Source organism: Harpia harpyja, chromosome 17 (assembly GCF_026419915.1).
Source record: "Harpia harpyja isolate bHarHar1 chromosome 17, bHarHar1 primary haplotype, whole genome shotgun sequence".
Lineage (NCBI taxonomy): Eukaryota > Metazoa > Chordata > Aves > Accipitriformes > Accipitridae > Harpia > Harpia harpyja.
This window is the reverse complement of record NC_068956.1, coordinates 11206315-11231740: the sequence shown is the minus strand read 5'-3', so window position 1 is coordinate 11231740 and position 25426 is coordinate 11206315. Positions and strand designations below refer to the sequence as shown.

The 25426-nt window shown below is 39.0% G+C and overlaps 1 protein-coding gene across 3 annotated transcripts in view; it reads left to right on the top strand.

The window, feature by feature from the left end:
* The window catches only part of SLC36A4 (solute carrier family 36 member 4), a 122243-nt gene that overhangs the window by 6272 nt on the left and 90545 nt on the right, over window positions 1–25426 (top strand). The window contains exons 2-6 of one of the 3 annotated variants that reach the window (XM_052812786.1): window positions 10014–10137; window positions 10917–11007; window positions 12177–12265; window positions 13564–13659; window positions 15277–15361. In XM_052812786.1, coding sequence (XP_052668746.1) covers window positions 10014–10137; window positions 10917–11007; window positions 12177–12265; window positions 13564–13659; window positions 15277–15361 — 485 coding nt within the window. Of the gene's footprint in view, window positions 1–10013; window positions 10138–10916; window positions 11008–12176; window positions 12266–13563; window positions 13660–15276; window positions 15362–25426 lie in introns of those variants that run through there. The other 2 variants (XM_052812787.1, XM_052812788.1) reach the window with 2 other exon arrangements.

Genomic DNA, 25426 nt, shown 5'->3' with positions numbered 1-25426 from the left:
GGATGTAGATTTTTAAAGTGTTATTGTTCTGTGGAGTTTTACACACACAGCTTTCTACTGGGTGCTTGGTTGAAAATCAGATTCTTTCACTCTGGATTTAATTTCTTCAGAAGAAGTCTTAGATTTCTACTGTTTTTTCTTCTGACCTGCAAATATATTTTAGAAGCAGGAGATTTAGTCTGTAGTAGTACACAAAATTTCTCAAGACTTGCTATGACCTGTACATATAAAGGACATATAACTTTAATTTGTGTTGTATGGGGTAGTATATTTAACAATAGTAATGATTTTCTTTATTGTCTGTATTAAGTTCAAATTTGTTTCTTTGAATCTTGTTTTTAAAAAAAGAATTTCTTTGTTTCCAGGCATATGCTCAGACAAATGAATGTCTGCATAATAACAGGGTTAAAATAAATGCCTCTCATCTGGTAAAAAAGGCCAATCATAGAAGATAATTAATTAAGCCTCCTACTGTGCTCTAGCTGTGTGCAATTTTGCTGCTGTTGTGACCAACTACCACCTCAGAGAAAAGCTGATGGCAATGGTCTTGGAGCTTTGGAAGGCCTGGTTGTATTTTTGAGATGCATTAGATGAACTTTTTTTCTTTTAAGGATTATCAATTTGATCAGCATTTTAGAAGTATTAAAAGTACAGCAGTGTGGTAAACCAATAGCAATAAAATCAGTTACGTAATGCAAATACTGTTCAATGAATGTTGGCAAAGATTTTATCTGTAAAAAGACACATATACAGATGTTTTAATTGAATGCAGCTTTAAAAAGTTTTTTAGTGGGACGTTTGGGGAAAATCACCTTTTGCTGTGGCCAGATAGACCAATTCTCAATGTTTAAGTAAGGTGAAATCTTCCCTTCTCTCTGGAACAGCTGATGCTACATCCTTCACATAAGGAAATTCCCTTTAAAAACATTGTTTTGACACTTAGTGCCTTGGCACATGAATGTTGCCTGGCTTGAGAAGTCTGGCACACTGCTTAGCTGTGTTTGAAAGAAGTACTTTTAAAGAAACGCCTAAGATCCTGCCATCCTATTAACTTTTAGTGACATTCAAGTCTTCATTTCAACATGTAGACCAATGATGATGGGCAGGTTAGCATGACATGTACTGAAAGCAGAATGTAGGTAACTGTTAACATGTAGCAGAAAGTGGTATGTGTGCAGAAAACTTTCGGTTCTTGCATGTACTGACAACAGAATAGCAGCTGCTTCTTTCAAATAGGAGGTTCCGTGCTATTGGGACTCAAGTTTTGTATGAAATGTGTTGCCTTGTACATCGAGCCACTTCGTAAATAAAACTTTAATGTGGTTTTCAAAGTAAATATTCTTTATGATGCATTGCTTTTCTGTTGTTATCAGTGATAGCTCATGGCTTTCAGCTGGGAAAGCAATTGAGTATGAAATTGGGGTGTTCTGTTGTGTAAGTGACACTAATAAAATAACAGAATGGTGTGGGAAAATAGATACTAAAAAATATGTAGCTTATACTTCCCCAGGACTTGTAAATAAATATTCAAACCACCATGATAAATATATTTAGACACCATTTTTTTCCCTGAAAGGATGGTCAGGTACTTTACCCAAGTGGCTTAAGTTAAAAAGTGGGTGCTATATTAAATTGACTGTTGCCTTCCTTTTGGGCTAAGATGATTGCGTAGTGTGGAAGACCTTGCAGTGAAGAAGGAGCACAACTGTGCTTGAAGTGGTCTAACGTTGTAGTAAGAAAATACGGGAAGACCACATGCTTAGAGTTGTTTTCTCAATTGTGAGGCTGTGTGCTGTGCTGTAGTTCAGAGAACTTCATTGTGATTTTTGTCAGTTTTATGGGTCTCCCTGAATCTTGTCAATGAATCTTGAGATGGCAGAATGCCTGGAGAAAGGTTCAAGTACAGAACAGCATATACCAAGAGGCATAAGGAGAAGTTGCAAAGAAGATTTTATAGACTTCTGTACTGTATGCAGAAAAAATGAATAGCTATGAGGCTGAGAAGAAATGTGATGTCATGGAGGCAAATGCACAAAGGTGAAAACAATCAAACCCGAAGTATTTATGTGTTATTTTGATATGGAGATAATTTAGTGGATCCAGCAGAGAATGAAGAGATGAAAAAGAATAACATGTTGTAGAAGTTGTGTGTGCTTGAAGGTCTTTTATATGGGAAATCATTTAAATGAAAGCTCAAGAAATAGCATGAGGGCAAAGCATTTCATTGCAAAAATTCAAGGCCAGTAAAGGTTAGTGTATGCAACTCATGCATAGCAATAATTTTTGCTTGTGGAGGGGAACTTCTACTCACTGTGTTCCAGCAGTATATGATTGGAAAATCTCTCCCCATGCAAATTTTAAAGAAGGACTATTATGATACTGCTTTTAGCTTAGGAAATGGTATAAAATTGCCACCATATGTGGTCTTCCCCTGCTCAGTGTTCATGGGACGCCTCCTGGAGTACTGCATCCAGCTCTGGGGCCCCCAGCACAAGAAGGACATGGACCTGTTAGAATGGGTCCAGAGGAGGGCCCTGAAAATAGTCAGAGGGCTGGAGCACCTCTCCTGTGAAGGCAGGCTGAGGGAGTTGGGGTTCTTCAGAAGAGAAGGCTCCGGGGAGACCTTATAGTGGCCTTCCAGTACCTAAAGGGGGCTTATAAGAAAGATGGAGAGAGAGACTTTATAACCAGGGCCTGTAGTGACAGGAGAAGGGGCAATGATTTTAAACTGAAAGACAGTAGATTTAGATTGGTCATGAGAAAATTTTTTAGGCTGAGGGTGGTGAGACACTGGCACAGGTTGCCCAGAGAAGTTGTGGATGCCCCATCCCTGGAAGTGTTCAAGTCCAAGTTGGATGGGGCTTTGAGCAACCTGATCAAGTGGAAGCTGTCCCTGCCTATGGCAGGGGGGAGTGGAGCAAGATGATCTTTAAAGGTCAGAAACCTTTAAAGGTTTATGTTGACTATATGTATGGACTAAAAACTTTGCATATAACCTCTTTTGGTGGGGAAGTAGGTTATCTTTCTTTTGGGTCAGTGTAGTGGGTCACATGATTGGTTGTGATCTCAAGGAGTAAATTGGTGAAAATTCTATGGGAAAGATACTTCTTAAAAACTGCATCATGTAGACATCTCCTTAAAACTCAAGTTTACCATTACCAGTAGCAGGCAGAGTAGTAGTCTACTATCCAAGTGTCCTGCTGTTTCTCCAGGAGGCATCCCTGAAAAGCACAGTGGTTACTGATATTTCAGATAGCAAAGGATTTTTTCAGCATAAGAATTAATGTATTGGAAGTGGTGATGCATGAAGGGACGTAAGAATTTAAATATACAAGGAAAGTATATATGGTGTGAAGGATGGAGAGGTGGGAACAGGCTCATCAACTGGGGGAGAAGCTGGCTTTTTGGAGTGGATAGCTGGTGTAAATCTTTTAGTGTGAGCTTTCTTCCTGCCTCGTTGAGAATGCTTATGTTTTCGTTACTGCTGTCATCTCGCTCCTGAACAAAGATCAGGATGTCAAACAAGGAAAAGATGAAGAAAAGGGGTAATGGTCAGGTGTTGACGCAGAAGTCACGGACACTGCACACAATCAATATGATCAAGCAGATGCCACTTTATTGCCAAGATAGCTCAGTTTATATGTTCATTCTAGTTACTGTTCGCGCATAAGCAAATTAGAGATTGGTTAGCATGTGCTGTCCACGCGCCTAGTTACACCTAATGATTGGTTATATCAACACTGTACACGTGCATAAACATAAGGCATAATTGGTTGTATTAACTAAAACAAGTGAAACTTGTCTCAGTCTAATTGGTCAAGATAAGCTGCCGAATTGAGGTTCTTTGTGCCAAGTTCCCTTTATCGTGGAATGTGCACCTGTGTTCTTCTAATTGGTATCTTTCTTTTTTTGTTGTCTTGTTTATTCTGTTCAAGGCCTTCTAAAGGCATCTGGAATGCTCTTGCGATCATTGGCTAAATATGTATACACAAGCAAAGTGTCCTTGAAGCCTGCTGCCTACAAAACATCCTTGGCTCACAAATTGATCAGTTCCATCGTGTCTGGATTGTTCACTATGTGCCCATTACTTTCCAAGTATCCCACAGTCAGGCATTCAGTCTCATAGGTGAAGAGGCTGGCTTCTGTCTGGATTATGATTCAGTCTGGAAAGACAGCATCTCCTCCATTTCATGTGTTATCTGTCATCCTGTTCTTGGTCTTCTATGACAAATACAGCGAATTTAAATAAATCAGGACAGTATGTATTGTCTGACCTGCTGTGGTGGGTTGACCCTGGCTGGATGCCAGGTGCCCACCAAAGCCGCTCTATCACTCCCCCTTCTCAGCTGGACAGGGGGGAGAAAATATAACAAAAGCCTCGTGGGTCAAGATAAGGACAGTTTAATAAAGTGAAAGCAAAGGTCGCGCACGAAAGCAAAGAAAACCAAATGATGTTATTCTCTACTTCCCATCAGCAGGCGATGTCTAGCCACTTCCTGGGAAGCAGGGCTTCAGTACGCGTAGTGGTTGCTCTGGAAGACAAAAATGCCCCCCTTCCGTCTCCCTTTACTTAGCTTTTATATCTGAGCTGACGTCATATGGTATGGAATATCTGTTTGGTTAGTTTAGGTCAGCTGTCCTGGTTATGTCCCCTCCCAAGATCTTGCCCTGCCCCAGCCTGCCATTGAGGGGGGGGCAAAAATGTTGGAGAGACAGCCTTGATGCTGTGCCAGCACTGCTCAGCAGTAGCCAAAACACTGGTGTGTTATCAACACCTTTCTAGCTACTGATGCAGAGCACAGCGCTATGAGGGCTGCTATGGGGAGTATTAACTCCGTCTCAGCGAGACCCAATACACCTGCATATATTTCCTTCTGTTCCATTAATTCTTACATCTAAAAATGCTTTGCTTGTTGTCATAATCGGTCAACTGCTGTGTGGGACAAATGAGCTTATGGCTCAAGATCAGAAGTAAGGCCAACCAGCAAGAATGGAAAGGCGACTCTATGCTACAGACCACCAAGGCAGGAAGAAGAGGTGGATGAAGCCTTCTTTAAACAACTGGAAGAAGCCTTCTGTTCACACATCCTGGTTGTGTTCACACGTCCTGGTTCTCATGGGGGAATTTTACCACCTAATACCTCCTAGGGAGGCAATGTGGCAGGGCCCAAGGAATTGAGGATTTTTCTGGAGAGCTTGTAGGATGGTTTCTTTCATGCAAGTGCCCCCAACTAGGGAAAACATGTTGCTGGTTCTGCTACTCATGAATATGGAAGAAGATGGATGGCAGCCTTGGCTGCAGTGACAGTGGATGATGAAATTGAAGATCCTGAAATCAAGGAAGGCGAGTTCCAGATTAAAGTACGCTCCGTGATGGTGAATGTATGCATGTTCAGGTCATCTTGGTCAAGAGTGTAGCAAGAGTATAGTAAACATTTTTGTTCTCTTTATTTACTAATGGTAGAGTGATAAATAAGAACTGAATTGTGTATCTCTCTAGTGCACACAGGGAAGAAACCTTCTTTTTTTTTTTTTTTTAAATGATGTAACCTAGAATTTACATAGATGCTATGCATTAGTTTCTAAATAGCTGCTATGTTATTTTCCTGCCAGAGTTGAACTCGGAAAAATTAAGTGCATTTTGCCAGTCTGATTGTGCTGTTCTTTGGTGGCAAAGAAGTAGGTAACTGACAGTGTCTGATGGAATACCGATAACTAGGAAAAATAGACTGGTACTTGAACTTCTTTGAAAGTTCTCTAAATATCTTTAAAATTTCTTGGTGTTAAAGATTTTAATACTGAAATCTTGTTCTGTAGTGCTTTAAATTTTTGTTTGTTTGTTTTAATATGTTTCTAGTGTGAATTAAATTTACCAGTTATTGCAAATATCTATTTTGCTTTGGGCTTATTTGGTACAATGCATTTGTGAAATCTGCTGAAATAATCGGGACTGGTATTTACATAGATGACAGAATAAACCATAAAAAACCCTCAAAGGCAATCTTGTTTAAGGACAGCCTACTCTGAAGCAGTCCTTCAGTGAGCTACAAAACTACTTCACAGGAAAAGTTAAAAATGACAAATGGTTTAAAAAAAAACCAACTTCAAAAAATAACCCAGTAGGTGAACTGAGGATGATTAGACTGTAAACTCTTTAGGGCAGGGGCTGTTTTCTTAATTTGCGTTTGTGCAGAGCAGTGAGTTGTTTAGCACTTCTAGACATGACAATAAGTTAGTAATTATCAGAGCTGGGATAGTGATAACAATAACCCTTAGATGGCTAGGTGGCTTTAGGCATGGGCAGATGAGTTTTTGAGGGGAAAAAAATAGCCTGTCTTAGAAAAATTCTTATTACTTAAAAAATGAGAGGAATGCTTGAGTATGTCTAAATCCATTCTTAAAGGACTACCTCTGTGATCAGAAGAAGGGTCAGAAAGTTAGGAGAAGAGTAAAATGGGATGTCTATAAAATTCAGTCTTCTGAGCGTGATCTGGTTGCATGGTAAACAGTGTGGATGTATGTATATATCCAACATTTCAGTATCAGGCTGGAATGGAAGAAGAGGAACTTTTCTCCCTTCACTGAGCAGTTGGTGATACTCACTGGTGCTGTTGGTCCTAAGAGTCATGCTGATCCCCTCATACTGCTAAATAGGAACCTTATTTGCTGCGTGTTGTCATCGTTTAGCATTACAAATAGCATCCTACAAAATGTGATGGAGTCAAAACTGGAAAAGTAATTTAACGATGATTTCTTTTATATGTTGTTGAATCTCATGTGATCACAGACTTTGCATGCACACTTGTAGTTTGGCTTGTTCCTAGTGAAAACACTTCAGATTGTTAGTTTAGACTCAATATTTTAAAAATGAAAATGAGCCTAATCACTTGCCCACTGGGTGGAACTTCCAGCATTGGCACTTTGCCTCCTCTGACCCCTGAGGGGACAGGCTTTTACTCCAGAACTAGAGTACGCAGGTCTTGTTGAGTGTCAAATGAGCCCAGCAGTGACTCAGAGCTGAGAGAGGATGGTCATGGCATTCTCAAGAACTAGTCAACACAATGCTGTGGGAGTAGAGGGAAGAAAATTCTTTGCTGACCCTTCTTTTGATCAACTCGTAGACTATATGCTATGTAGTGAAGATGATTAAGTCCGTCTTGACTTGTATAATTAGAGTATCACTTGAGTATAAATTTGCTTTACAGTGTACTTTCTGGTTGAGTCTCTGACCTCTGATTTTGCTCTCCAGTGGGCATCTTTGCTTCTGTCAAGTGCTTTCATTACTGACTTTAAACTTTATTGACACCAAATTCAGATGACACTTTGCTGTTTTCAGGAGAGTTTGAGCTGTATGCATTTAATTTTAACTGCCTGGATAAGCTGCTTTCTGCTTTATAGCATATATTACACTTCTTCTACAGTTTTCCTTTGTAAGTGCCTCTTGCTTAGGATTGGCTTCAGTGCCTTGCTGATGGGTTAAACATCTTTAAGGTTTCATGTAAACCTTCATAATTTGTTGAATGGCTGTGGTGGGTTGACCTTGGCTGGACACCAGGTGCCCACCAAAGCCGCTCGATCACTCCCCTCAACTGGTCAGGGGAGAGAAAAAAATATAGCAAAAGGCTTGTGGGTCAGGATAAGGACAGGGAGATCACTCGGCAATTACCGTCACGCGCAAAGAGACTTGACTTGAGGAAATTAATTTAATTTATTGCCAATCAAATCACAGTAGGGTAATTAGAAATAAAACCCAATCTTAAAAGCACCTTACCCCCACCCCTCCCTTCTTCTTGGGCTCAACTTCAATCCCGTTTTTCTCTACTTCCTCCCACTGAGTGGTGCGGGAGGATGGGGAATGGGGTTGGGGTCAGTTCATCCCACGTCTCTGCTGCTCCTTCCTTCTCACAGTCTTCCCTTGCTCCAGCCTGGGGTCCCTCCCACAGGAGATAGTTCTCCACGAACTTCTCCAACGTGAGTCCTTCCCAGGGGCTGCAGTTCTTCACGAGCTGCTCCAGCGTGGGTCCCTTCCCCGGGCTGCAGTCCTTCAGGCACAGACTGCTCCAGCGTGGGTCCCCTGTGGGTCACAAGTCCTGCCAGCAAACCTGCTCCAGCGTGGGCTCCTCTCTCCACGGGGCCACAGGTCCTGCCAGGAGCCTGCTCCAGCGTGGGCTTCCCACGGGGTCACAGCCTCCTTCGGGCATCCCCCTGCTCTGGCGTGGGGTCCTCCCTGGGCTGCAGGTGGAGATCTGCTCCCCCGTGGACCTCCATGGACTGCAGGGGGACAGCCTGCCTCACCATGGTCTTCCCCACGGGCTGCAGGGGAATCTCTGCTCCAGCGCCTGGAGCATCTCCTCCCCTCCTTCTGCACTGACCTGGGGGTCTGCAGGGCTGTTGCTCTCACATGTTCTCACTCCTCTCTCCGGCTGCAGTTTCTGTCCCACAGCAACTTTTTTCCCCTTCTTAAATACATTACCCCAGAGGCACTACCACCGTTGCTGATGGGCTCGGCCTTGGCCAGAGGCAGGTCTGTCTTGGAGCCGGCTGGCATTGGCTCTGTTGGACATGGGGGAAGCTTTTAGCAGCTTCTCATAGAAGCCACCCCTGTAGCCACCCTGCTACCAAAACTTTGCCATGCAAACCCAATACAATGGCTAATTTTCAGTATGTTCTGTATTTCCTGTCTGTTTCTGTGCATGTCTCTTGTTTTCAAATTAAGCAGTAATTTTTATCAGACTGACCATAACTCCTCAAAATAAAACTTGTATTTGGCATGTTCATATACCGCTATGTACTATAAAGATGTCAGTTGTCCATGCCTTCTTTTAAATGTATCTACAGTCTCACCAGTGTTAAAGATTTCAGAGGTATTTAGTTAATATCTATATTTTTCTCACAAAATAAATAAGTTACTGTATGGTTAAGGTATTTAGTGTTCACTCAGTTTATGAAATTTCTTTGCTTGCTGAAGAGTGAAGTATGTTTTAATGTAGCTAATGTCTTTTGTTATATTCTTCATGCTTTCCAAGTTCCGTAAATAATGTGATAATTCAGTAAGGTGTGCTCTTGCACACTTAGAAAAATAATGTGATAATTCAGTAAGATGTGCTCTTGCACATTGAGAAATACACAGTATTTTTCTTTTAAATAGATGATGTTAAAATCACAGGGATTTCTTTTTTTTGTGAAAATGATGGAAGTTGAGACTTATTCAGTATATTTTATGAATGGATACTGTGGTAGGCAAGTGTAAGGTAAATAAGCTTTTTGCTCCTGGCAGGGTTTGTTTTGCTTAACTGTAGTAATTTAAAAATGTTTATAATCTAATCAACATTAAACTGCCGTAAGCTGTAAGTTTTGCCTGAAAGGCAATTTTGTTCACTACTGGCTGCTTGCTCTTGCTTGGTGCTGTTGTTTAGCTGGATGGTGGAATGGCATTTGTTGACTGCAGTGGCAGTTTATGCTACTTTAAAAGGTTCGTGAAATTGCAGCTTTCAAAGCATGCAGCCTAATTCCTTTATCTTGGTTCTCTTGACATTGACTGGAGACGTCTTCTGCAGTACCTGTCTTACCTATCCATTTTAGGATGGGATGACTCTGGGGAGTGCCCTTGCTCACCACTGATAAGAGTAGACTAAATGCTTAGTTTTGCAGTAGCTAATGGGGGGTAAGATGAATCTCATCCTTTTGTAACAATAGATGACTTTTCTGTTTTGCTTTATGTTTATTAGCTTTCAAAATGATCTAAACCATTGACGTTTTGATGATAAAAGGTTGGTTTTTTTAATGAAAAACTGTAGTGTGTGGCCATAATGATAATTATAATAATGCTAATGAGATGATGTGCCAGAGATAAGTTCCTGTGCAAACTTGTGCTGTGTGTATCTATCTGCCTAAATCAGCTTTATAGTTAGGAACACAGGTAAACCTCATAGCATGGGAAGTTTGAGTCATGTTTCACTTCTAAACTGTAAGTTAGTTTCTAATGCTAATGTAGTGTTAACTCTGTTGTACAGACATGGAAGTAATGAAGCCTTTAATTGATGAACAAAATTCAGATGCCATCTCAGATGAAGAGCATGAAAATAATTTCCTGCCAGTTGAGAAGCACTACCAGCTTGATAATGAAGAAGGCATTACGTATGTATTACTCTTAAGTATGAGCTTGTTAAAATTTCTTGCTTCTGACTTGTTTCTCACGAGTAGTTTACTGAACTCTTAAGGGGTTTTCTTGCACCTGCGGTACAGTTTAGTGGTTATACATCAGGACTTTGCATAGTTCTGCCAAAAAGCAGCCCATTTTGAGTAGGTTCTCTGTTTTTTGGAAGCTAACAATGTACTCACTGTAAAATATTCCAAGGTGCCCATTTGTAAAGTGATTGGGTCACTCAAAATCCAAGCACTGTTTAAGGAAGGTTTTGATTGATTTTATTTTTTCATAAAGAAACTTCAGAAAACTTTGGAAATAATCTGTTTGTTAAAGTTTAATTAGAAGAACTTGTAAAGTGTTTTTTTTCTTTTGATAAATCTTTGGCTGTCAGACTTGTGATTTGCAGCTGGTAGTTGTTTTGAATGTTATTGATTCTAAAATAGCATGGATGAAACTTGGTAATTTTGACTCTGAGGCAAAAGGACAGTAAAATTACACAGAAAACCTTTCACAAGCTGGAGGAAGGAATTGAAGATCAGACTTGTATGTTGTATTTGAGGGAGCTCACATGTAAAGATGAGTAAGAACGTTATTTGAATGTGCTGGACATTCTTTAAAGTAGCTGGACCACTTAAAGTAGTTGAAGTTCACAATTTATCCCTTTATTAATAAATGACAGAGGGTGTGGTTTTGGTTTTGCTTTTTTTTTTTTGTTTCCCCCCCAATCTCAGCATACTTCTAATGTGACTTTTTATATTTTTATCCTCAGGTTTATACAAACACTTACGCACCTCCTCAAGGGAAACATTGGAACTGGACTTCTTGGTCTTCCACTTGCAATAAAAAATGCTGGCATTGTGGTAAGAATTCAATTATTTTTCATAGATTAGAAAAATTATCTAGAAAGATCTACAGATATGTGTCTGAGTCTGAAAAACTAAAATCATGATACTTTTTGTTTGTCATTTCAACAGAGTTGTGTTCTATTTTTCCTCTTTAGTCTGGTGAAGTTGGTACTGAAGATTGAGGTGGTTGGTTTTTTTTTTTTTTTTTTTTTTTTTTTAAAGTTACTGCTTCACACTGAAGGCTTTATAGCACGATTTGTATTTTTGCTCAGCCAAAGTGTTTTTCTGGCAAAACCAAAAACTTTTTCAGAAAAAGGAAAGATTTTGATTCACTCAGACTCCTATGATGTCTCATGGGAATTGTTATTATGGGGTTGTCTTATCTTTGTCCAGACTTCTCTAGAGCCAGACTGTATGTCCTAGGATGCAGCATCAGCTTGTTAAATCAATCTTGTGTTTCTGCAGAAACAGGGTTTCACACAGCTTGTTTATACTAGGTAACAACCAATGCATTTCCTAAGGCAGGGCAAATTTAATCAAGTGAAATTTTCACCTTGTGCTAAATAATCCTGTAATTCTTTATTATAGGACATTCGGTTTAAGAATGGAAGTTACATGTGAAAACCAAGTACCTTCTGTGAAAACTTTTGGTCAGATTTCTACTCCAAAACAAATTATTTAATTTGGAAATTATCTGTAGCTTCTAATAGTAGAAGTTATCAGGGTTGTGGTTGTGTTCTTGTCTTTTTTTTTATACTGTACATTGTCAAGTCTACTAATGTAAGGGAAAGAAACTTTTATTGTCATTGCCACTTTAAAGTGGTTCAAATTACTGTTTTGAATTGTGCATATATGCAGGCTGCTCCCTTGACAGATTTTTTTGGCAAATGTCTTAATGAAGCTGTTAGAGGAGTGAAGTTGTTCACACCCATTTGGTATTTATGGCTTGATCTCCCCTGAGTAGCCTTCTGTCAGGTAGTGAACTAAAAGTGAGGAATGCCATAAAGCATCAGCAGCAAATCTCCCCCTGCGAGGGGGAAAAAAATATTCAGTTGCATAAAATTTTTAATTCTTAATTTATTTGCTACAATGTGAAATTTTTGCATGTAAAGATTTTCCCCCAACATATTTTCATGGAAAATTCTGTTTATCTCCTTTGTCCTCCCTTTTTTTTTCCATACCAGATTGGACCAATCAGCCTTGTGTTCATAGGAGTTATATCTGTTCATTGTATGCACATCTTGGTACGTTGCAGCCACTGTCTATGTCAGAGGTAAATGTGGAACTACTCTGTTGCTGAGTTTGAATATTTTTTTCTTTCTTCTTTTCTATTCCTGATTTTTGGCCTACAGAATGTCCTGCTGCTGTAGCAGTTTCTTCTTTTCAGTTCAGAATCCTGTACTTGAAAGAAGCAACACTCAAATTCTTACGGTGCAACTATAAATGATAGCTATGCTTTGTGCAACACTGCTTTAATACATTGAAAAAATATTTGTTCTCTACTCGTACACAAAATGAAGTCGGTTTAACTTGTGTTGCCTAGTATCCTGTTCTTTGCTGGCAAATAGGTCTTTTTCTTTGCAGTTCTAATTGCTTAGCTTCAGTCCATTAGTCCTTCTTTATCTTCATAGCTTCTGAATCTTCATAGCTTTGAAAACTGTCCAATTTATAAATAGCCAGTTTATAAGTACTTTATAGGAATAGAAGATAAACTAAAAATTGCTGTTGATGTCTTTCATGATTATATGTGAGTTCTGTTTCTTTGGATTGTGACAACTTGATTCTTCGAAATTGTAGTGCTGAAGGAATGTGTTAAAATGATGCTAGTGAGCAGATAAACACTAGATATTCCTCCAAGTGAGGTGTGCAATACTGGGGGGGAAGCAGCAAATTTGACTGATAGAGTATTTTGATTAATAGTGACTTTTATTAAACATTTTTATCTTACTGTCAGGTGTTAAAGAGAAGCAGTGGGAAGGTCTCGAATTTAAGAAGTGCAGTGAAGTTTTTGAACTGAATAGAAACAAAAACTGTTTGTGTCCCTGTAGCTGGAAACACTATCTTATCAGTTTAATGTGGTATTGTACTGTGAAGGGATCCTGTCATTCCTGAATTCTTCACTTTTTCTTCTGTAGTTTTGAATGGCCCTTGAAGATGTACATAAAACTAAGATCACTGAAACAATTGTGATTGACTGCTTGTCCAGGAAAATCTGTTGAATCCTGTTGAAGTTTTTTGTGACTTTTAGGTTTGAGATTAATTTCTTAAGCTGATATTCTAAGAATCTAATTTTGGATTAATTTATCAAGAAAGTTGTTCTGTAAGAACAACTGATTTAGTACTGTTGAATTAGGGAGAAGCAGCATTGTAGCTCACATGCTTGTAGAGTGCTGAATAGCCCTTCCTGGGGGAAAGAAGCCCAAACCATACCTCTAAAACTCAGCAGCTGCAGAATGGTGCCACAGGTTATTACTTATTATAATCCTGGGAGGCCACCAGCATTTTCAAGGTAGGGATCTAGGCCCTCATGGTTTCTAGTAACTCCGTTCTTTCTTCACTCTTTGATTTCAGGATGAAAAAATCCTCACTGGGGTATAGCGATACAGTTAGTTATGCCATGGAAGTTGGGCCCCTGACTGCTCTTCAGAAACGAGCTTCTTGGGGACGGTAAGTTTGCATTAGAATTTAATATAATAAATTCATTATTAAAAATTAATGGCTACACTTGGATTGGTTAGGAGATTTCCTTTTTACTAAGATGTTACTTGCTTTAAGAATGTGTTCTCCATGTTTGAAATGTTTTTATGCAGTGTTGTTATTTCCTGCAGCCAGCTAGTAGTGGTGACATGGGAGGATTGGGGAGTGTCTCTCTCTGTTAGGCATTTCAATTTTCAGGTCTACAAGAGCTGCGAAGAAAAGAACTCTGCGTAGTAATATAAGAAGAGATGTGGTACAACCAGAAATTCATTCTGTATTTCTAATGTAGTGAAGTAATTTAAATTTTCATTCTCTTTTACCATAAACACAGTTTCTCTGCATCAGAGTTCACTCTTCAAGCAGGTTGACACTGCAGATGTTAATTACTTCAGTATATTTATTCTGAAAAGAAGCAAAGCAATTCTTTGATTCCTGTTTAAATATAACATACAAATAATGGAGAAATATTTACTAAATATCTGCATGTCATTATTGCAAAATAAATAGCTTGTTGTCTCTTTTAAATACTTTATCCCTCTTTTAAAAAAGACCATTATTTTTTCTTTGCCATTTGTTGCTGTATAGCTGTTCATGGGGTTTATGGTATGAATAAAGAGTAGTGAAACTCAAAAACTCAGACATATTGTTCAATGTTAATTTAAAGTGGTTTTTTTCCTCACTTGAGGAAGAATTTTTTTTGGTTCTGCTATTTTCAAGGATGCAGCATCTTGCATCCTGTGTTTTGGCTATTTGTTTCGAATAAGAAAAAGGTCAGCTAGTCTTTCAAGATCTTTTGTGATAACTGCATAGGAATGGAGTAGAGCTCAATTAGAGGAAAATTGGTTTGTAGTGAAATATAATGGCAATTCTGTAATGCCCCAAAGAGTTACAAGCCACAAATGGCAGTTTGATTTCCAGAGACACTGTGCTGCAGCAAATCCATTCTCTGAGGCAGATCTCTGCTGTATACCTGACTCTAGCAGAGTTTCGTTACAGCATGTATTCAGTCCACTATTGTGTATAACATTTTTCAAAAACAATCTGAACCATAGTTTAGAGTGTTTTTTCAATGAGGTACAGTGTCTGAATGTGTATTTGGATACATTGATATAGATCCACTTAGTAAGATGTGAAAATGTTTGTTATTTTGAATTGCTGAATCTTGTATAACTTAGACTGTATGAGACATTTCATCTCTGGTCCTGGTGGAAAACTGCTGTGTTGGGGACTAACGGACCCCAGCAGAATTTATATCTGCGTTGAATGTGTGTCTGTTGTTTATATTTGTACCACATTGTTAAGTCTTTGAATTTCATTTTATGCCACTTTAAAATATGATCACCTTCATTGTTTTTTTTTTTTTTGAGAAATTTGATGCCTACTCAATGCCTACTATAAAAACCAAACATACAAACCCACTGTGTTTTGCCATAAGAGGAACCTGCACTGCAGTGCTCATGAGATTAATGTGGCATTTGAATCTACCATTTTGACTACTGTAAAAAGGAGCAGTAATTGTATATTTGGTAGAAATGGGTTAATTGTTTGGATGGTAAGTATAATGTATGTTTGTTTTTTCTTCCTCAGGTATATTGTCGACTTCTTCCTAGTGATAACACAGCTGGGATTTTGTAGTGTTTATGTTGTGTTCTTGGCAGAAAATGTGAAACAAGTAAGTAATGTTACTGTATGGAAACAGTTATGGTTTTACATTCATTTTTCCTCACTTTTATTTCCTATCCTTATAAAGTCCAACAGAACTACTTGTAAAATGTGAAGTTGAGAGATGCACAGAATGGATTGGTTCTACCATGGTTTCCACAAAAGAACCTTTGGTAAAAAGGAGCAATGTGCAAGGTGAACTAAATTCAGATCTTGTGCAAGTGTTTGTGGCTTCATTGACTACTGATTTGTTTGTTGAATTTAAAAATTAATTGTGGAAATGATAGAAAATTAAGGTTGAAACTGTTCTAGGAGCCAGTCGTCCCTGATTCCCCCCCCCCCGCCCCCCGCCTTAGGCTTTCTGGTGACTTCCTTTTTTTCCCCTCCAACCTCCTGGGCATATTTTACCCTTTTCATGTCACTGGAATCTTTCTTAGGTTCTTGTTTAGTCCCTTCCATTTTCTAGAATGGTCTCATCTGCCACAGAATCCATTGTACCTAAACCAATTCTGATTTTTGTTTTTAAAAATGCCTGACATTGAAATTTCTGCAGCCTCCTCCAGTAGTCAGTTCCAATGCTTTCTTATCTGTTAGACAGCTTCTTCTTTGTAGAAGCTTAAAATTTCTTATTGGTGTTGTAAGTCCTTTATTTCATGTTCTAGCTATAGGTAATTTATTCTTTTCTATTTGTGGATACCTTTTATATTTTTGAATATGTTCCCCTATTAGAGGGGAGGCATGATAAAATCTGATAATTATACTTGCTTTTCTGTGAATGCTCTGCAGTTGGTCACATCTCTGTCTTTTTTCGAAGTTTTATCCCTGAAGTTGGTTATGCTACTCTAGCTGAAGTTCTGCTTGTGACCAGTAGAGCTGAAAGGTTATTTCAAAGGTCTTACAGATCATATTCCAGACTTGACATTTCAGTGTAATGGTCATTTTGCAGGAGCATGTCATTGCTAACTCATGATTGACTTGTGATCCACTGTGATCTCCTGATCCTTCACTGCAGAGCTGCATTCTAGGCAATTCTTCTGGTTCTCCTTTCTGTACAGATGGTTTCTGCTTACCTATAGAATACTTTATTTTTCCTTACCGGACTGATTTTTAACAGTTCTCATGGTTTAATTTTAATGCTGTTTTTCAATATTCTTTCACTTTCCATCTGGAATAGATGTTTAAACCCTGTTTACTACATCATGTGTGTTACTAATGAAAATATTAAATAGCGCTGCTCATGGAGCATTTCATGTGTTTTACTGTAAATACTATTACATGTATAATATGTAGTATTAAACATATACAGACACATTTCAATATGTTATAGATTTTTAAATAGATTGGATATTAATTGTTAGAAAAATACTGTGATTCATTTGTGCAAGTTGATTTATTTAAGGATGTCTAAAAATCAAATATTTCACCATGCCATATTTATGAAAAAGTCAATTAAAAATTGCAAATGAATCCCCACAACCACAAATGCGTATACACCTCCCAAGCAACCCCCAAACCTTTCCATAAAACCCAACTATGCCTTTTCTCCCCCACAACCATCCATCACTGACAAAAGCAAACAAAACCATGCCTATCACTTTCATGACAGCTGCTCCTACTTTCATTCATGTTTTTTGTCTTTCATTCTCCAGTCCTTCTAAGCTCTTCTTTTTCTCATCAGTGGAGATTTTTCTGCTGACGGGCTCCCTGGTGTCTGTTGGTCCTTCCTCTTTGCACACTCAGCAGTTGCAGCCAGCAGTTTGTGTGTCTGAGCAGGTGGTCCACAGGAGGTCAGCCAGCACAGGTTGGATGCTCAAACAGGAGCCACAGGCACTTTGAGCTTGTGGTGCTCTCTCCTCCATGGGCTTTTTGAGATGCCAGGACTCTACCAGTGTACTCTGCTTTGTTTTCTGCTCATAAGATTATGGTTAGTCACTTGACTTAAAGCTAATGAAGATGATTCTGGGCCTCTGTCTAAACATCTGTGCTTCTGTAATTAGTGAAGTGGGTGAGGAATAAGGTATGGCAGGTTACTGAGCATTAAACATCCATATGGACTCTTATTCTACCCAAAAGGTATAATAAAGGTGTCTTGGCATAGCTTAACTTACTTTAATTAGGAAGAAGAGTGTCCCCTTGAGAAGCTAGTACACAGAAGATAGTATGTTTTTTTCCTTCCCTTGTAGATGAGTATTTATATTGTGTTTAAAAAGTATTCCAAGTTCTACGGATGAAGATCCTGTCAAGATGAGGCGAATTTGTGTGTTTGGAAGCTGGATACACTGTAATTTGCGTCTTGGGAGAGAAAAAACCCCCCAACCTTAAAAACTACAGTCCTACTGTCACAGTCTATCTCAATATCTAAAAATCCTATTTTACATCTGATGTCCTCCTTTTGCTGGCCTTCTCAAGTGGGGATTTTTATTGCATCCTTTGTAACGTAAGTTCTAATTAAAACCTTTCCTATCAAATATGTATCTGATCAACCAGTTGCTATATATGTGTTTTGACCTTAAGCAAAAGATGAGACTGAACACTTATTGACCTTGGCATTTGTAGATTTTTAAAAAAAAAACAAACCCAAAACCTTTTCAAGAAACTTGTTGCTGCTTTCTTGAAGAAGAGTTGAAAGATCTTACAGGAAAGCAACTGCTGCAAAAGCAGTAGCTGCAGAGACCCATGATATGTAGCCCGTGAATGAATTGAAGTCGTCAGCAATTCAGAAGTTCCACTTCCAAGTGTATTTGATTTAGATTGCTCTGTGCTCTCTTTTCTGGTAGGGAGAAGTCTGTGGTTTCCTCCTGGCAACTTTCTGTTGCAGAAATCTGTCCCGAAGAGGGCACCAAAGAACACAAATTGGTACTGCTTTAAATCTTTAATTGGGGTAGTGGAAGGATGAGGAAGGTGAACAGAGGGATTGGGGGAGTGGAGAACTAGGGTAAAGGGAAAACAGCAAAAATGTTACTAATACCACTCCTTGACCAATACCTCTGCATTATGCTTCATACTCTTCTGATCATGTTTGCATGTTGGTATGTGCAGATTAAACCCACTGGCACCAGTGGGAACTTCCACTGAGATCTTTTCTTTGTTATTCTTAGTTAAAACTAGTACCAACCCAAACTAATAGTCTCTTCCTTCACTTTATTTACTGTTTCAGAGAACTAAGATGTGACAAAGCATTTTAAAATGGTTCTGGCACATGAATGGACAGTCCAGATTACTTTGAGGTGAATATTTAGTTAGACACACAGTGGTGCGTGTGAGTCTAAATATTTATTTCATCTTTTGAATTCTGTGAAATGTTTGATGTACGCTTCTCACTAATGGATATGCAGTATAGCTTCTGGTGCTAAATCTTTTCTGATTAGTGTCTGTGGGATTATAACAATGTTGGCTGCATTACATTAGTGTTTTCCAATCACTTTGTGATACAAGACCCTATTTTGTTATATCACATTTCAAATGAAGCTTTTCCTAAGGAATATTTTCCTGGGGCACCAAAGAAACTTAGGTTGGTGGAGAGAGTTCTGGTTAACTCTGGCAGGATGCAATAAGGGGCTTATGGGTGAAGGTGTCTAGAATTGGAGAAGAATGGTGAAACTGGAACAAAGAGCTTGAGGGTTGACTGCAAGCAAGACTGGAGCAGGAACACACTGGGATAGGAAAAAGGATCTGTGCTCAAAAGAGCATGGTCCCCTTTCATGCCATGGTTCTGTTGCTCAAGCAGGGAAAGCAAAGTAAGACCTTAAGTCAAGCGTCTTGGCATTTATTAACTTGCTTGTGAGTATTTGCTGAGTTCTTTGGAAAAGTGTTCTTTTCTCATTGTTTGCTGGCAAAGCTAAAAAATGCCACACAAGTCCTTGCTATGTGGGAGCACTTTATTAGATCTCTAGAATTTTGAAGATGACCCATGAGTGGGGTGCTACATAATGGAATATTGATTTACCCACCCCCCCAGTTTTTGTAAAATGGAAAGAAAAAAAACCAACACCCTCAGGAAATTGTATTTGGACATAAAATTAGAAGTGTGAAAAATGTGTAGTTTGGAAAGTTGAATGCTGAGTAACAACGAAATACCAGAAGGAAATGAACTGTGAAACATTTCTCTGGCCTTTTCATGCCAAATTACAGGATTACAATATAGTATTTTTCTGCCTGATAAAATATTGGTTTTGTGCCAGATCTGGCCTTGTCTGTTGTACTGGCTGTTACTCCAAGCTGAGTAAGGAAGGAGTTAGAAGGAACCAATGAGCTCAATGACTATTGTTTTGATCCCACTAGGTGCTAAAAAGTCCATAGACTGTGTGACAGAAAGAGCGAGTTTTGGGATACAGACAAGAAAACAGTGGTCTTGGTTGAAAAGACTAAGGAAACAATTATTTCCTGCTTCTGAGAGAGTTCTTGTGTGTTTATCAGTTGAACTGAATTTTCTGCAGTCACTGCTTGTGCATTTGTCATTTTCTGAGTGCCTGACATAAGGAGTCTGATAACCAGATTTGCACAAGTGTTTGATCTTCCTGGATACAGCTGAAGTTGGTGGATGCTGCGCTTGAGGTATGTAAATGAGACATTAGGAGAAGCACTCCTGTAAAGAAAGCTGTTTCAGACATCACACCATCGAGTAAGTTAATGCTTGAATAACCGAAGTGACTTCTGATGGAAGTCACTTTGTGACCAGGGACTTCACTAGCCTTTGTAGTCACTATGGCTAGTGACTTCAGTGGTTGTGTATTTCCTTTCTAAAACCATAATGATATTTTCTCATGTGGTTTAGGGAAATGTTTGTGGAAGGTACGGTCATGATAAGCATAGAACAATATGCAGATAATGTGTGTTCAGATTGGAAGTTGAACACTATTCACTGGGCTCTGTGACATGTACAAAAGAATATGTATGTATGCACGCCTTTTTCAAGAACAGATCCATTGGATGGATAAGTGAAAAGATTTGTCTAAGTTGGCTGATATTCTGATGAAATTTCAGATTATGTTGCTTTCTTTAGGAAAAGACAGATATAATGTTTGCTGTTCTTGCATATGGCAGTCATGCTGGGCCAGTGATGCACTAGCAGAGAGCAGCAGGAGATTGAAAGTGCTTGTTGTCCAGAATAGGAATCTGAGATTATATTAATCCTAATATTTAGCAGTCTAGGTTAGACAGACAGTGAGTCATAGCTCGTCCTAACACAATCAGCAGTAAAGCTTACAGTAAGCTAAACAGCATATGAGAAAGTGTTTAAAAAAAACAGAAGTCCTCCTGCTGCTTTGTATTTTGTTACTTGTTAGAACAGCTTTAAGTGTTGTCTGATTAATTATTTTCTTAAAAAAATCTAGTAAAACACTTTCAAAGTGATGGTAATGTTAGCCTGCACCTGAACAAATCAGTATAATCTCATCTTCATTAGAGTTTTCCTCTTGCTTTTACTGTCAAATCTCCCACAGCCAATTGCTCTACTCTGAGGGAGAATAGTGATCCTTACTTTTTATAATTTTTACATTTTACTTTCTGACTCAGCTTTCTTCCACTCGTCAGTCACTCTTGCCTGTTTGTTTAGCTCTTTCACAAGATTAACCTTTGCTGGATCTTATCTGGTGTGCCTCTTCTGAGTCAATGTACAAAATCACTATCCTGTCATGTCTCAAAATCCACCTCTGTGGTATGGATATTTCCTGTGGCATGCCTAAACCTGTAGGTAGTACTGACCTGACTGATGTTGTTAAAGCTACTTTATTGATGTGAAGTTGATTTAAAGGTATAAATAGCCACAAAAGGGAATAAACTGTCTTCCTGCGCTTTATATCAGTATAACCGTGTCCATAATATGGGTTACATGGTATATACGTGTGTGTATGTGTAAATAAAATTCACCCCCAAAGTATTTTATTAATGCAAAAACCTGTGTATAATGGACATAATGAAAACAGCTTGACAGTCAACAGTTGAACTGAAACTTCCAAAAGTTTCTTTTTTTTAATAAATTGAACTATTAATTTTGAAATCATGGGCTTCACATTTTGCTGCATGCAAGTAATAGCTAGTGAAGAGTAAACTTCAGGAACCTCCTCCTTGCCCAGGCAATACTGCTGTCTTTAGCAGTGTTACAGTTCACAGTAACCTCTTCATCTGATGGCAAGCTGATTTCTAAAATACTCTGCCTGGGGTAAGTGTGTGCAGTTTCAGCAGTTATTAGGGGATAAGCAGAACTTAACTAACCATTTCATGTGTTTTTTCTCTATACAAAGCCGCAATGCTCCATAGGATAGGCTTCAGGAAACAGGGCTGTTTCAGGTAGGGCTCTGATTTTCTTTTTTTATTTATCTAAAGACTTATAGCAGAATAATCCTCTAGGGTTGGTCACATCTCACTAGGGGGTTTGTTCCATTTTCTGAGTAGAGTTACAAAATACCGTCATACAATGACAGCTGTGACCACACAGAACAAAGATGGGAAGAGTAAGGAACTACCCTGCTTTATATTGTTGAAGCCTGGTGAAAGCAGCGTCACTGTTGTGCTCTGAAAACGAAGAGAAAAGAGGGAGTCTGGGACCAGATGGGCTGTATCTGAGAGTGCTGGAAGAAACCTGAAGTCTTTGAAAGACAATACAGAGTGGGGGATTTCCCTGAGAACCAAGGAGAGGCAAATGTTGTACTTACCTTCATAAAAGGCCAAAAGAATAATTAGGAGAATTACAAGCCAGTCAGCCTCCTTTCAATCCCTTTGAAAATCAGGGTTTGAGTCTTCTTGGAGCATATTCTGGGCACTTGAGGGAGAATAAGGTGACTGGAAACAGTCAGCATGGATTTACCAAGGGACTGACCAACTTGATAGTCTTCTATAAGAAAAAAGACTGCATTTGTACATAATGACAAAGTACTAGATGTCACCTTGACGTTAGCAAGGTTTTTCATGCTGTCTCTGACAATATCCTTGTATCCAAGTCAGGCTGTTATGGGTTGGATGGATGGGCAGGTGGATGGACAGATGGACAGACAGACAACTAGCTGTGGAAAAAAAAGCTGGTTGTATGGTCAGGCTCAGAGGTCATGATCATGAGCCAGCAGTGTGCCCCGACAGCAAAGGAAACCAACAGCATCCTGGGTTGTATGAACAGGTGAATTGCTGGTAGATTGAGGGAAGTGATTATCATCCTTTACTTCACATCTGTTAGACCACATCTAGAGTACTCTGTCAAGTTTTGGATATCCCCAATACTGGAAAGACATTGACAAACTGGAGTGAGTTCAGGGGAGGTCTGTTGAAATGCTTGGGGCTGGAGCACTTGCCCTGTGAGGGCTGGGGAAAGTGGGTTTGTTCAGCTTGGAGAAGAGCTGGCTTTTGGAGGACCTAAAAGCAGCCCCCCCAGGACTGCAAAGATGTCGTCTAGAAAATTGAACCAAGCTCTTTACTGAGGTCAAGTGGGAGGACGAGAGAAAGTGGTCATAAAATAACACGGGAGTTTCTGACCTGGAACCAGTTGCCCAGAGAGGTTGTGCAGTCTCTATCCTTAGAAGTTTTCAAGACCCAGCTGGACAAAGGGGCGAGGAACAATCTGGTTTGAACCCATAGCTGATGGAGCTGTGAGCAAGCGATTGGACTATAGACCTCCTGAGGTCCCATCTAACCTGAATTATTCTATGATTCAGTGAATTCAAACCTCCATTTTTGGATGAGGTGATGGAGAAGACTGTTGAGAATACAATGTTTTGGGTAGTAGATAGGAGGCTTGACAAGGCAAAGTGACTCAAATGAGAGATGGTGTGGGAGAGAGAAGGGGCAGCAGGAAGACTTTGTGAATTTTGTGGAACTGACATTTATTCCAGACCTAGAATTGCAGCTTTTGGGTTAAAAACGTACAAGAAGTAGGTGCTTTTGATAGCTGAGAGTAGGACAGCTGTGATTGCAAATCTGCTTTACTCAAAATATTAATCTGTGCTGAGCGGGTTCAGAATTTAATCTTTTTTCTTTCTTTCCTCCCAGCTAGAAAGTCTTTGATGCCCTGGCTTCTTTCTTTAAACTGTATTTCAAGGAACACGATCTGATGCAGGCTCCTGCATGTCATGACATTTTTGAGAATCCACTTGGCCTCCATTTCCTTCCTCTGGTGATGCTGGGGCAGGGAAGAGTGTGGGGAGAAGAGGTACCATGCTTACAGTATTGTAAAGCAGACTACAGTGTTGTGGTTTATTGTAGGAATATAACTCATATCTGAAACATGCAAGTGGGAGGTGGGAAGCTAGGGTCAGGGTGTCACAGTCTGATAATTTTAACTGGCTGTGTTTTGCTAATTCTGCATCGATATTCATTCATCTGATAATGGTTGTGGAGAGGTTGTGTGCAGCTGTAGTATGTTCTGTGCTTTCCTCATGTTTTTGTGAAAATAAAAGGCAGATAGTTATAAAGGCTATTTCGTGTGACCGCTCTTACCTAACATAACGTGGAGGTATGATCTGATCTTAAGCCCATTGTCAGGGTATGTGATCACAGTAGACCTAGTCTTGAATAGAATTATATAGAATATTGTATACGACATTTTCCAGCCATATTAGCCAGTAAACTCTGGTTGACTATCTAGTTGGAATTTGGTGGTGTTAATAGAGAAAAAAAAGAAAATTCTAATTTTAGGAACTTTTTATTGGGGTTTGTGTACAAAAATAGAATGTCTTTGTCTTAAGAGAAACTGAAGTGGTTGAATTCTTGAAATGATTTGAGTAGAAGCTGTTTTATACTGCGGTTTTGTAAAAATGTATTTTAGAACGTGAACTGTATCCTGCCTGCAGTTATTTTTTTAGGAATAATGTATTTTTTTTAAAATAGCTCATCAGGCTTACAGACATTTATGTAAATAGAAGGCACATTAGGTTAAATATTTATTGTAGCAGAGGTTTTCAGCAGGACTTCCATGCTCAAATCACACTGTCATTCTTAGAAAACCTCTTATGTGTCCTTGTGGGCAGAGCAGCTCTGGCTACCTGTGAATGCGTGCAAGCAAGTAAACACACAAGACTGTTGCAAAAGCAAAAGGCTGTTAAGTGCTTGTTCTGTATTTCCTGCTTTCCCACCACACTTAAAATAGAAACTTCTACAGAGAGCTTTACTTCATGTGGCATTAGGGAAGTAATTTGGTTAAGTGTTTGACATATTGCTTGGCAAAGTGGAGTTACTGTAGCTGCATGAATTCACTGGAATTCAGTTCTAAATGTATTTAGGTCTTCTTCATAGCTTTCTAAAAACATTATCTTGATGAAAACTAACAGATGTTAAACATCTTGTAAGTGACACTTAAGATTCTTGCAAGGTGGAAATGATCAGTGTTTCCATAATGACTGGTGTCCTCTCTTGTCATTTAAAGTGAGATTTCTGGAAAACATGTGGTTGCAGAATTGTATCTTGTATCTTTCCCTTTTTCATAACGAAAAAATCTGTCTAGTGCTTTTTGTTACAGAGAAAAGAATTTTAAGTTAATTCTGTCTTCCTGAGTTTGTGGATTATTTGAAACAATGCACATAAAGTGAATTGTGCAATTTTTTTTTCTCCTAGACTTGTGAAGGCTGAGTTTTGGCAAACTTGCCAATTTGAATGACTTGGTTTACATACAGTTGGTCTTACATTATCAACTAACTCCCTCTGCCTCATGAAAGTCTCATAGTGCAAAGGATGCCTTGATTGCCTACCGTATCTCCAGCCTGTCCTCTTTTCTCCACTTCGTCCTCTTCCTCAAAGTAAAAAATTAATAGCCCTGAGTTACTGTGACCTATAAAATAAAATAGATGCCATTAAGTACTGGTAATTGTGGTGTTCGGTTAGGACTGCCATGGCTACGTAAAAACTTAGAGTGTAATGGTAATACTTCCTCCTTTCATTGTAACAGCTTAACGTGTTTGGATTTTTGAGGCAGGATCTATGATCTTATTTCACTTGCACAGATGATAACTGGCATCCTAAAGAACAAACCACATTGAAAGAATTGCCCATAAATTAATCAGTCTTGGGACCATGCCTGTGAACTGTGACAAGGATTAATAATATTTAAGAATTGCTACATTGTACACTTCCTGGGAGTGTAGGGTTATACAGT